At 41.8% G+C, this 11,713-nt stretch overlaps 1 protein-coding gene across 4 annotated transcripts in view; it reads right to left on the bottom strand.

Annotated features, from left to right (window-relative positions):
- Positions 1–1,983: 1,983 nt before the first annotated feature.
- Positions 1,984–11,713, bottom strand: part of TTPAL (alpha tocopherol transfer protein like) — a 46,271-nt gene continuing 36,541 nt past the window's right edge. For 3 of the 4 annotated variants that reach the window (XM_056547921.1, XM_056547920.1, XM_056547919.1), the window contains exon 5: positions 8,109–9,534. In XM_056547921.1, the coding sequence (XP_056403896.1) occupies positions 9,259–9,534 (276 nt within the window). In that variant the 3' untranslated portion in view covers positions 8,109–9,258. Of the gene's footprint in view, positions 2,244–8,108; positions 9,535–11,713 lie in introns of those variants that run through there. The other variant, XR_008849209.1, reaches the window with a different exon arrangement.

Below are 11,713 nucleotides of genomic sequence, written 5' to 3'. Positions count from 1 at the left end.
GTGACTAAGCTCCGCATTAGGCCTTATATGTGGCTCTTTACAAGCTCCAACCTGCTGTAATATGGCACCAATTAGGGGCTCCTGGTTTCTGGTATAGAATTATTATTTTTTTTTTATAAATTAACTGGTGCCAGAAAGTTAAACAGATTTGTAAATTACTTCTATGTAAAACTCTTAACCCTTCCAGCACTTATCAGCTGCTGTATGATCCACAGGAATTTCTTTTATTTTTGAATTTACTTTCTGTCTGACCACAGTGCTCTCTGCTGACACCTCTGTCCATGTCAGGAACTGTCCAGAGTAGGAACAATTCCCCATAGCAAACCTCTCCTGCTCTGTACAGTTCGTGGCATGGACAGAGGTGTCAGCAGAGAGCACTATGGTCAGATAGAAAATAAATTCAAAAATAAAAGAACTTCCTTTGGATCATACAGCAGCTAAGTACTGGAAGGGTTAAGATTTTTACATAGAAGTAATTTACAAATCTGTTTAACTTTCTGGCACCAGTTGATTAAAAATGTTAATTTTTTTGCAGTGGAGTACCCCTTTAAAGGAGTACTCTAGTGCAGAGTACTCCTGCTCTGTCCTTCCCGGGCTGCAAAATAAATGAAAATAAACCATCACTCACCTCCCTGGGTTCCTGTGGAGCGTCGCTACAGCTGATCGGTCCTCCGGTGCATCTCCTTCATATTTCCGGGTGTAACGAAGCATCACATGGCGCTCAGACTATCGCCGGCCGAGGCTGAATATCGCGGCGGCCGGTGATAGGCTGAGCGCCATGTGACGCTTCGTTGCACCGAGAAGTATGAAGGAGATGGACCGGAGGACCGATCAGCTGTAGTGGCGCTCCGCGGGAACCCAGGGAGGTGAGTGATGGTTCATTTTCATTTATTTTGCAGCCCGGGCAGAACGGAGCAGGAATACTCTGCACTAGAGTACTCCTTTAATGAACCAGACTGCCTAAGTATTTACACAAGACATATATATGAAGATCAGTCAGCAGCAGCTAACAATTGAACAAAAAAAGTAAACCCTTAATAAAAATCCTTAATGTACAAAACAAATGAAGAGCTGAGCATGATTTAAGTATATAGTTTTATTAACCCATGCATACAAAGTAACACTTTGAAATAAAATTGCACCATTGTAAATAGATAAACCAGAATAGAAAAATAAACATTTTCATTCAGCACAGAAGATCCCAACAATGCTGTATGTACTACACCTAGACCAAGGATTAGGGCAGAACATTGTAAGAATTGATGTAGAAAATCCAGAACTAACACCTCAAACTTCTTCTTTTTTTTTTTTTTTTTCATGGGGTTTCACAAAGTATTTTTAAGATACAATTATTCCTAAGGTTTTGTACTTTGATTGCTAAATCACAGAGTGCTGCTTAAAAGTTTACTATTTTGCCATCCTCTGGATGGCAAAATAGTAAACTTTTAAGCAGCACTCTGATGGTGTAGAAATCGGTGGTCGGCAGTACCGTATTCCAATCTGAAACTGGTAGTTTCCCTGTGATCTACATGTGATAGTCAATATAAACACCATCACTGTACGATTTTAATCACATTTTATAGGGTTTTTATGAGTACATAAGTTACTTTTTAGGCCCAGGGGTTTGGGTGTGTTCATATCTATCTGTAGTGGACCAGTTCAGCCCATGTTTATAAATTGCCACCATGAAATACACTCTCCACCAATCACGGTACCAGTTAACAGGTTTACCTTTTTATAATATAACTCCATTTGTGCTTATGTTTAGAGATGAGCGAACTTACAGTAAATTCGATTCGTCACGAACTTCTCGGCTCGGCAGTTGATGTCTTATTCTGCATAAATTAGTTCAGCTTTCCGGTGCTCCCGTGGGCTGAAAAAGGTGGATACAGTCCTAGGAGACTCTTTCCTAGGACTGTACCCACCTTTTCCAGCCCACCGGAGCACCTGAAAGCTGAACTAATTTATGCTGGATAAGTTATCAACTGCCGAGCCGAGAAGTTCGTGACGAATCGAATTTACTGTAAGTTTGCTCATCTATACTTATGTTCTTTCCTATTGTGATAAAAATTTCAAAAACCGTAGCACATTGGTGCGTATAGATTCTATACCCATCACTGATTACTATGCCACCCTCCCTCCCCAGGAGAAGCAGCTGGTGATGTGGGCGAGTTGGGAGTATCTGAAATCCAGACTAAACATGACAAGGAGTCTAATCGGGGATCCTGGTGACATTCAAGTCTCTGTAAAACATACACACAAGCAGTTATACAAAAATATTCCTATATACTGAGCAAAATAGATCTATTCACTTCTGTCCTGGCATTTTTCTATGGCGGTAGTCTTGGCTAATTTAAAACTGCAGTTCACTCATACCCAGACAGCCTTCGCCTTACAGGGCATGATGAGAGTTGTACTTTTACAATAGCCGAAGAACCACAGGTTGGAGATTACTATTCTAAGATACTGTACATATATTTTGGTCTACCACCACAGCTGGACCCAACCGGTCTAGATTAACCCAATACCAAAGAAATAACCTCTTATGTGGGACAACAAACATAAGGAATGTTTCACAATACTAACTATATATAATAACCACAACGTTGAAGAAGACTCCTCCCCCGACATTATTATTTTGTAATACCCTCTAAAAGGTTAGGGTGCCCTAAGTCTAGGAGTGTATTTTATTAATTCACCCCCTCCCCCAATTCTTGAACTATGAACGGTTTTTGATCCTCCATCTGTGAATCCATCAGATGGGTGTAGCCTTCAAAAACCTTCATATCTCAGGAATGGGGGCTTAAAGGGGTACTCCAGTGGAAAACTTATTTATTTTTAAATCAACTGGTGCCAGAAAGTTAAAGATTTGTAAATTACTTCTATTAAAAATTCTTAATCATTCCAGTACTTATTAGCAGCTGTATGCTACAGAGGAAAAACATTTCTTTTGGGATTTCTTTTCTGTCACGACCACAGTGCTCTCTGCTGACACCTCTGTCCATGTCAGGAACTGTCCAGAGCAGCATATGTTTGCTATGGGGATTTTCTCCTGCTCTGGACAGTTCCTGACATGGACAGAGGTGGCAGCAGAGAGCACTGTGGTCGTGATAGAAAAGAATTTCCTCTGTAGTATACAGCCGCTAATAAGCACTGAAAAGTAAGATTTTTTTAATAGAAGTAATTTACAAATCTATTTAACTTTTTGGCACCAGTTGATTTAAAAAAAGTTTTCCACCGGAGTACCCTTTTAAATTTTTTAAATCACTCCAAGAGTCCGGGCATTTACTAAAAAAATCAATGTCTGGGGAGGCCATAGGCCCTCTTTAAAGTGTTCTTAAATGTATAGTAAATAGCGATCTGCCATTACATTACAACCACTGCCCTATTATGTAGATCCACCCTATCAGGGCCTGGACTTTACAAGGCCTGTGAAGGTGTCCTGTGGTATCTGGCTCCAAGATGTTGGCAGCAGATGCCACAAGTCCTGTAAGTTGTATGGGGTGGCTCCGTGGATCAAACTTGCTCTACGCTGATGTTCCATCAGATTCATATCTCGGGAATTTGGAGGCCAAGTCAATACTAAGAACTGTCATTGGGGAAGGCCGGCCTGCCCGCCCGCCCCCCCACCTAAACGCCAGGATCCAAGGTCTCCCGTATTATCCGGCACCTTTCTATCATGGGCGCATTTATCTCCAGATAATACAACTCATTCACTTCACCTGTCAGTGGTTTTAATATAATATCTATTGTAAGATAGTAAAGCTAGGTTCATATCTGTCAGAGCTCCGCTCACAGAATTTTTTTTAAATAATGGTGCACAAGCCGAGAAAAAATTAAATTCCGCCCAAATCCTTCTAATAAATGGACACCAGATGGAATCCAGACATAAGGTCAATAGGAATGATCAAACCTGTTCGTGTCCATTGTACAACATACAATCCAGCTAATTTTTTTTCTGTTGCAAATAGAGATGAGCGAACTTACAGTAAATTCGATTCGTCACAAACTTCTCTGCTCGGCAGTTGATGTCTTTTCCTGCATAAATTAGTTCAGCTTTCAGGTGCTCCGGTGGGCTGGAAAAGGTGGATACAGTCCTAGGAGACTCTTTCCTAGGACTGTATCCATCTTTTCCAGCCCACCGGAGCACCTGAAGGCTGAACTCATTTATGCAGGATAAGTCATCAACTGCCGAGCCGAGAAGTTTGTGACGAATCGAATTTACTGTAAGTTCGCTCATCTCTAGTTGCAAATGGAGGCTGTGACTAGAGATGAGCGAAGTTAGTAATTACATTCATCACGAACCTCGTGGCTCAGCAGTTGCTGACTTTAGCATTCACACTTCGTTTTTACATTACGGTTGCCAGATCCAGCTAGGGGAGGGGCAAACCGAGTGCTCCTGTACCCCAGCCGGACCACTGCTGAAATCCATTTACTTTTTTGACCCATATGCGGTTTTGTGAGCGGACCTAAAACCGTAGTATACGGTCCAGTCAGAAAACCGCATACGGGTGAAAAATCACCGTTTGACTCCGGTCGGCTCATTAAAGTAAATTGAGTTCAGCGCTGGTCCGGCTGGGGTACGGGAGAGCCTGGTTTGCCCCTCCCCCAGGTGGATCCGACGCCCGAAATGTAAAAACGAAGTGTGAATGCAGTCTTAATGAGTTCAGGTGCTCCGGTGGGCTGGAGACTCCCTCCTAGGACTGGATCCACCTTTTCCAGCCCCGAGCACCTGAAAGCTGAACTAAAGGCTAAAATAAGCAACTGCTGAGCCATGAAGTTAGTGACGAATCGAGTTACTGGAAGTTCGCTCATCTCTAGAATTGACGGAGCTTCAACGCAGATGTGAACCTAGCCTAAGGAGGGGGATGCAGCTGCAGTTTTACAGGAAAACCATGAAGATTGATAGACAAAATGTAATAATTTTTTTTTTACAACTACTGTATAGGAAGCTATTATCTATAACGTTGTAAAACAACTCTGGTCACAATGAGGCGCCCTTGCTGCAGCATTAGCATATTGTGACAAGGATCATCATTTATCTGTAGATTTGATTTAGCAAGACAAATACACCAGACTTGACCTATTATAGAACTAGGAGCGACTGTGACACAAGGATCTTATCATACAAACAACACTTAATAGACAATACAAAATATGGCACAAGGGGTCCCTATTATACACATGGATGTGGCAACCCAAAATCTGAGACACCTGATAGAGACATAAGGGGGAGAGTGGTGCAGCTGCCCATAGCAATCAGATTGCTTCTTTCATATTTAACAGGCACAACACTTCCTCTGCACAGGTTTTGATAAGTCTCCCCCCCCCCCCATATTGTGTAACAAAAAAATACGGCCAAACTGACCATAACAAGCACCAGTGCAAAACTGGAACATGGATTGAGGTCTCATTGGCATGCACAGAACGCCTTCCCGGTTAAGAGTAAGTTCACATGTGCCTATTTTGCTGCAGATTTTATGCTGCCGATTTCTTACCCATTGAAGTCAATGGGTTAAAAAATCAGCAGCAGGAAATATTCAGCAAAATAGGCATATATGAACTTACTCTTAGAGGGGTTCATGGCATGATCACTCTTGCTCTAGTCCAGTGTTTCCCGGGTACCTCCAGCTGTTGCAGAACTTCAACTTCCAGCTAGGAGATAGTAATTCTGCAACAGCTGGAGGCACCCTGGTTTGGAAACAGTGCTCTAGTCTAAAGCTGAAATAGATATTGAAGATAAGTGTATGACCCTAGGAACCCCCAAAAGCAATTGCCCTACTGCAATGGAAGGCAAAGGGGTACTCCGCTGAAAAACTTCTTATCCCTTATCCAAAGAATAGGGAATAAGATGTCTGATCGGGGGGGGGGGGGCCTCTGGGGAACCCCGCAATCTCCGGGCTATCAAAGGCTAGTACGTAGTCATCACGCCTCCTCTCATAGACATAAATGGAAGGAGCGTGTCTAGAGATGAGCAAACTTATAGTAAATTCGATTCGTCACAAACTTCTCGGCTCGGCAGTTGCTGACTATAGCCTGCATAAATTAGTTCAGCTTTCAGGTGCTTCGGTGGGCTGGAGACTATCTCCTAGGACTGTATCCACCTTTTCCAGCCCACCGGAGCACCTGAAAGCTGAACTCCTTTATGCAGACTAAAGTCATGAACTGCCGAGCCGAGAAGTTTGTGACGAATGGAATTTACTGTAAGTTCGCTCATCTCTAAGCGTGACAGCTGTAGTCAGTCATCCGGCACGGAGCAAAGTTTGCTTTGTGCATGGATGACTGGGATGCCATGACGGAGATCTTTTTGATAGTAGATGTTTTCGCCGGAGTACCCCTTTAAGGGGCCCTGGGGATCCAAGTGGTCTGACTTCCGTTTATCAGGATACCCCTTTAACAACTTTGGTAGCTTATAGTACTTGCTTTTCACAAGAATCAGTACTCCAAACCTTCTGCTTCCCTTCACACAGCCTCACAATGTTGAATGAGAACATTTGGGCTACCTAAATCTGTCATTAGGGGGCGCCCTACTGAAGACATGGATATTATTGAGTTGAAGTCAAAGGCAGTAAGCCAAACCTCCTCCATATAAACAGACAAATAGCATCTGTAGATTTTTCTCTACATGGCACAAATGTAACAGCAGAGGGTTTTTTCTTATTTGTTCTATGCTCATATAAAGTCTTGCTATCCTGCTATATTACAGCACCTTAATTATGACCATAAATGCTCTATATATATTGACATTAATACAATAAAGTGGTGCCCTATAAATGCCAAGAGCCTCCAACATGGCTGTGGGCATTGGAGGGCTCACGGATTGCACACGTTTGCCCTGGGTATAAACGCTGTCTACAGCAGAGTTTCTAAACCAGTGTGCCTCCAGCTGTTACAAAACTACAACTCCCAACATGCCCGGACAGCCGTTGGCTGTCCGGGCATGCTGGGAGTTGTAGTTTTGCAACAGCTGGAGGCACACTGGTTGGGAAACAGTGGCCTATAGGGTTGTACAGCCAGTGATAATATAGATCAGGCATTAAGGGTTCACATCACGTTTTTGCCATACTGTTTTCAATCCGTTTTTCTAAAGAAAACCATATGACTAAAAAAAAAAACGTATGGAACAGTATGGAAAAAAGTAAGGTCTGGTTCACATCACGTTTTCTCCCATACAGGAGCACATAAGGAAGGGGGAGCTAAAATCTCGTGCTCCTGTATGCTTTCGTATGCGCTCCCGTATATAATTCATTTCAATGTGCCGGCCGGAGTGAAATGTTCGGTCGGCTCATTTTTGCGCTGTATGCGCTTTTACAACCGGACCTGAAACCGTGGTTGACCACATCTTTCTCTCCGGTTTAAAAACCGTACTGCAACCGCATACTTTTTTTTTTTTTAACATGGACGTCAATGGAAAACGCACATGTATACAGTTCCATAAGGGAAAAACGTATAAGTTTTTTACTTTGCACATGCGCATTTGCATCCTAAAGTCCCCACCCAACACCCCTCCCATTAAAAATGGACAAAATTTTCAAAAACGTATGTTTAAAAAAAAAAAAAAAAAAACGAAAGAACAGTATGCACTTTTAAAAACGCATACAGTTTACTTTTTCCCATACTGTTCCATACGTTTTTTTGCCATATGGTTTTCATTAGAAAAACGGATTGAAAACAGTATGGCAAAAACGTGATGTGAACCCACACAACGCATTAAAGGGGTATTCCAGGCCAAAACTTTTTTTTATATATCAACTGGCTCCGGAAAGTTAAACAGATTTGTAAATTACTTCTATTAAAAAAATCTTAATCCTTCCAATAGTTATTAGCTTCTGAAGTTGAGTTGTTGTTTTCTGTCTAACTGCTCTCTGATGACTCGCGTCCCGGAAGCTGTGCAGTTCCTATGGGGATATTCTCCCATCATGCACAGCTCCCGGGACGTGACATCATCATTGAGCAGTTAGACAGAAAACTTCAGAAGCTAATAACTATTGGAAGGATTAAGATTTTTTAATAGAAGTAATTTACAAATCTGTTTAACTTTCCGGAGCCAGTTGATATATATATATATATATATATATATATATATATATATATATATATATATATATATATATATAAAAAAAAGGTTTAGCCTGGAATACCCCTTTAACTGGATGAATGGTGCCCAATAAGATGAGCTGCACATCTATCCCATCATCAGTGAGTGGCCTAAATCATGGGCCGTGGTGGTTGTTTACTTTTTTGTGACCATATGCTTTGATTATGTTACTTTTTGCTTGTCGGTAGATCCTGAATAGGATTTGGTGTTTAGCTTTGTGTTAGCATACAGTGTTGTTCACTGAGGTGGAAGTGATTTACTATATAGTGGGGCATCAGCTATACCCTAATCATCACTGCATGCCTATATCTATGTCACACCTACATCATTTGTATCGAACATATGCAATTTGAGTGCAGATATAAGCCTTTGTTTATTTGGTGTACTATACCGGATTTATGTCCCCTGAGGATCCCGTACAGAATATTACAGGTGAAACACGTTGGGACTAGGGAACTCAATTCATTGTTCCTCTTTTTTTTGTCTTTATCAGAAGTTGATAAGTTTTTGTCCAGGCGTGTCATTTTGATTATTGATGTTTCACTGGGATATTGTGGTCACAACCAGATTTATTGTTATTAAATACATGCCAAAAAATCTTTTTTTTAAGATAATTATTAAATGTTAAGTTTTATTGCTTGTTTTGCTACTGTGAATACTTTGTTGTTTGCAAAAACATGCCCTTTGTATCTTCTCATCTGAACATACTGTGAATTTGCGCCCAATAAGATGCCCAAGATGCAGCCTGGGTCCCCATTACCTCCAGCCTTATTCCCAACTAACCATAGTCCCCAGCACCCCCCAGTCCCCCATATAATTCCTCTGCTACATTACCAACAGATTCCTTATTACTGACCTCATCGTCAGGGCATACTGGGGGTTGTAGTTATGCAATGCCAATTTACGTGTTCTAGGCAATAAAATAATATTTTCATATATTACAAAAAAAATCCTTTAAAGGGTAAAGCTGTAAAATAGGATTTTTAAGAGTGGTATTTGGCAATTATATAGTTAACAGACTTTTTAAGAACCACATGAATGAATACACTCTTATCGCAGAACAGGAATTAACATAGAGGATAAAATAAAATAAAATTGCACCTGATGGACATTTATTTAGACACTTGCCCCGGGATCTCCAGACGACACGGAAATACTATTCAGTAACAGTAGAGCTGGGATTTAACCCCGCGTGCAGACTCCTCGCATTGCAAGTAGTCTGATTCGGTATCGTTCATTACCAACCCTTGGAGGGAGCCGTCACGGGTGAGGTTGGCCTGGTAAAAGTCTTGAACAAAGTCACTTTCGGATGCCAAGAGGACCTGGCTCCATGCGGAAATATCCAGCTTCCCGGCCGTGCCTCCATATTCCTCTGGTAAGACGGCATTAGGTATATTGCTGTGGAGGGAGTTCATGTCTGACCCGTGGAGGAATATCTACATAGGGGAAGGGAGAAAAAAAATCTTTATTTATATATATATATATATATATATATAAAATTAAAAATCGGAGTGACCCATCTTCTTGTCACTAATGGCTTTCAGAGAACCCGTTACATGCTTTACGCCAGTTTTTTTGCCCAAACTGCGAGGATGCCAGGACACAATGATTTACTCTAATACACTTAGGCCACGTTCTCATAGCATAAAATTAGCAAACTGTCCGCCCAAAAAACACGGACAGACATTCTGCTAATTTGCATGTTCTGCCGGCTGCTCATAAATGTGCAGACTTCATAGACGGAAATGTATTTTTGAGCAGAATCTGCAGAAACAAGGTTTCATGTACTGTTCTGCTGCAGAAATTCTGCTGTGTGCACGGTGCAACAAAATCCCATTGAAATGAATGGGACTCTGCTGCAGCTGAATATTTCCACTGAATTCTGCTCAGAAATTCCCCCGTGTGGACAAAGACTAAGGCCGCGTTCACATGGCGGAAATTCTGCATTAATTTTCTGCACGGAATTCCGTATAAAATTATTGCCCATTCACTTTGATGGGATGCTGCATGGTCATTTCCACAGCAGAATTTCTGCTGCGGAAGTTTGGTCTGGAATTTTTCCGGACTTCGGGATTAAATTAGTGCAGAATGTATCCAGATTCCACAGCACAAATTCCGCATCAATTCCAGAAATGCAGAAAAAGAGGCAAAATTCTGCAAAAACAAATGCAGATGTGGAATTGATGCGGACATGTAGAATTTCCGCCATGTGAATCCGGCCTAAGGCTCTGTTTACATGCCATACTTTCTGCATGGAATTCCGCATGGGGGACCACCCCCTGTAACTAATCTGGGTCCCAGCAGCTTTGTCAATACGATTTCTCTGTAAAACCGAAGCATTTTAGAGTAATCATAGAGTCCTGGGCTTCAGTCCCTGCAATTATTTGATGCTACCCACAGATTAGGCAGGGTAAAACAATAAACAGGTTCCCTTTAAAGGGGTACTCCGCCCCTAGACATCTTATCCCCTATCAAAAGAATAGGGGATAAGATGTCAGATCTCCGGGGTCCTGCCGCTGGGGACCCCCACAATATAGCAAGCAGCACCCACCTGTAACTGCTTCCGGAAGCGCTGGAAGTTCTCTGGCTAATTCCTCCCAACCACATGGAAGAAAGATCGCGACATCACGACTCCGCCCCCGTGTGACGTCACGCCCCGCCCCCTCAATGCAAGTCTATGGGAGGGGGCGTGATGGCCGTCACGCCCCCTCCCATAGACTTGCATTGATTGGGCGGGGCGAGACGACACGATCTTCCATCCCCATGGTCGGGAGGAATTAACCAGAGAACCTCCAGTGCTTCCGGAAGCAGTTACAGGTGGGTGCTGCTTGCTATATTGCGGGACCCCAGCGATCTGACATCTTATCCCCTATCCTTTGGATAGGGGATAAGATGTCTATCGGCAGAGTACCCCTTTAATTACAAATACCCCACTGGGAAACAGGACAGTCAAAAGAATCCCAATTAAAACTTAACCCTTTATTTAACCAACAATAAAACTGGATATATATTTAGAAATAATGATAGTGCATAGACAATATAGTCAGTGACCCCATGCTTTGGATAAATTTCATATGCAGGTAATAATAAGGCTTTAATGTATGCATTGGTAAAAAAATGAGAAAAACCTGAACCCTAACCACTACAAAGTCCCTGCCTATCAACAAGGGCGTTCTCACATTCAAACCTACGAATATATCCTTATTCTGATATATTATTTATATATATATATATATATATATATATATATATATATATATATGTATATGCATGCACTTATATCAGAGCCCAACCACTTTGGATGTTTTACATCTACCCATATACTCGCCTACCTACCCTGGTATATACCTCTGCTGTGTGGTGAAGCCCAAAAATCTTTTTATATTTTTTTTTTATGGTGTCTGTATAATACCTACTCTATTTAAATCATTATTTTCATATTTTAGATTACAGGTAATCATAGGGAGTTAGGGTAGGTTCACACGGGTGGATTTTTTTGTGGGTTTTCCGCTACGTATTTGAAAGTGGGCGGGCTCTTCTCGGCTGTCTGCAGCAGATTTTCTGCGGCGGATTTTCCGCAGTGTAAATTCCGCTGCGGAAAATCTGCTGCGGACA

The sequence above is a fragment of the Hyla sarda genome, chromosome 12, assembly GCF_029499605.1.
Source record: "Hyla sarda isolate aHylSar1 chromosome 12, aHylSar1.hap1, whole genome shotgun sequence".
Lineage (NCBI taxonomy): Eukaryota > Metazoa > Chordata > Amphibia > Anura > Hylidae > Hyla > Hyla sarda.
This window is presented reverse-complemented; position numbering and strand designations above follow the sequence as displayed.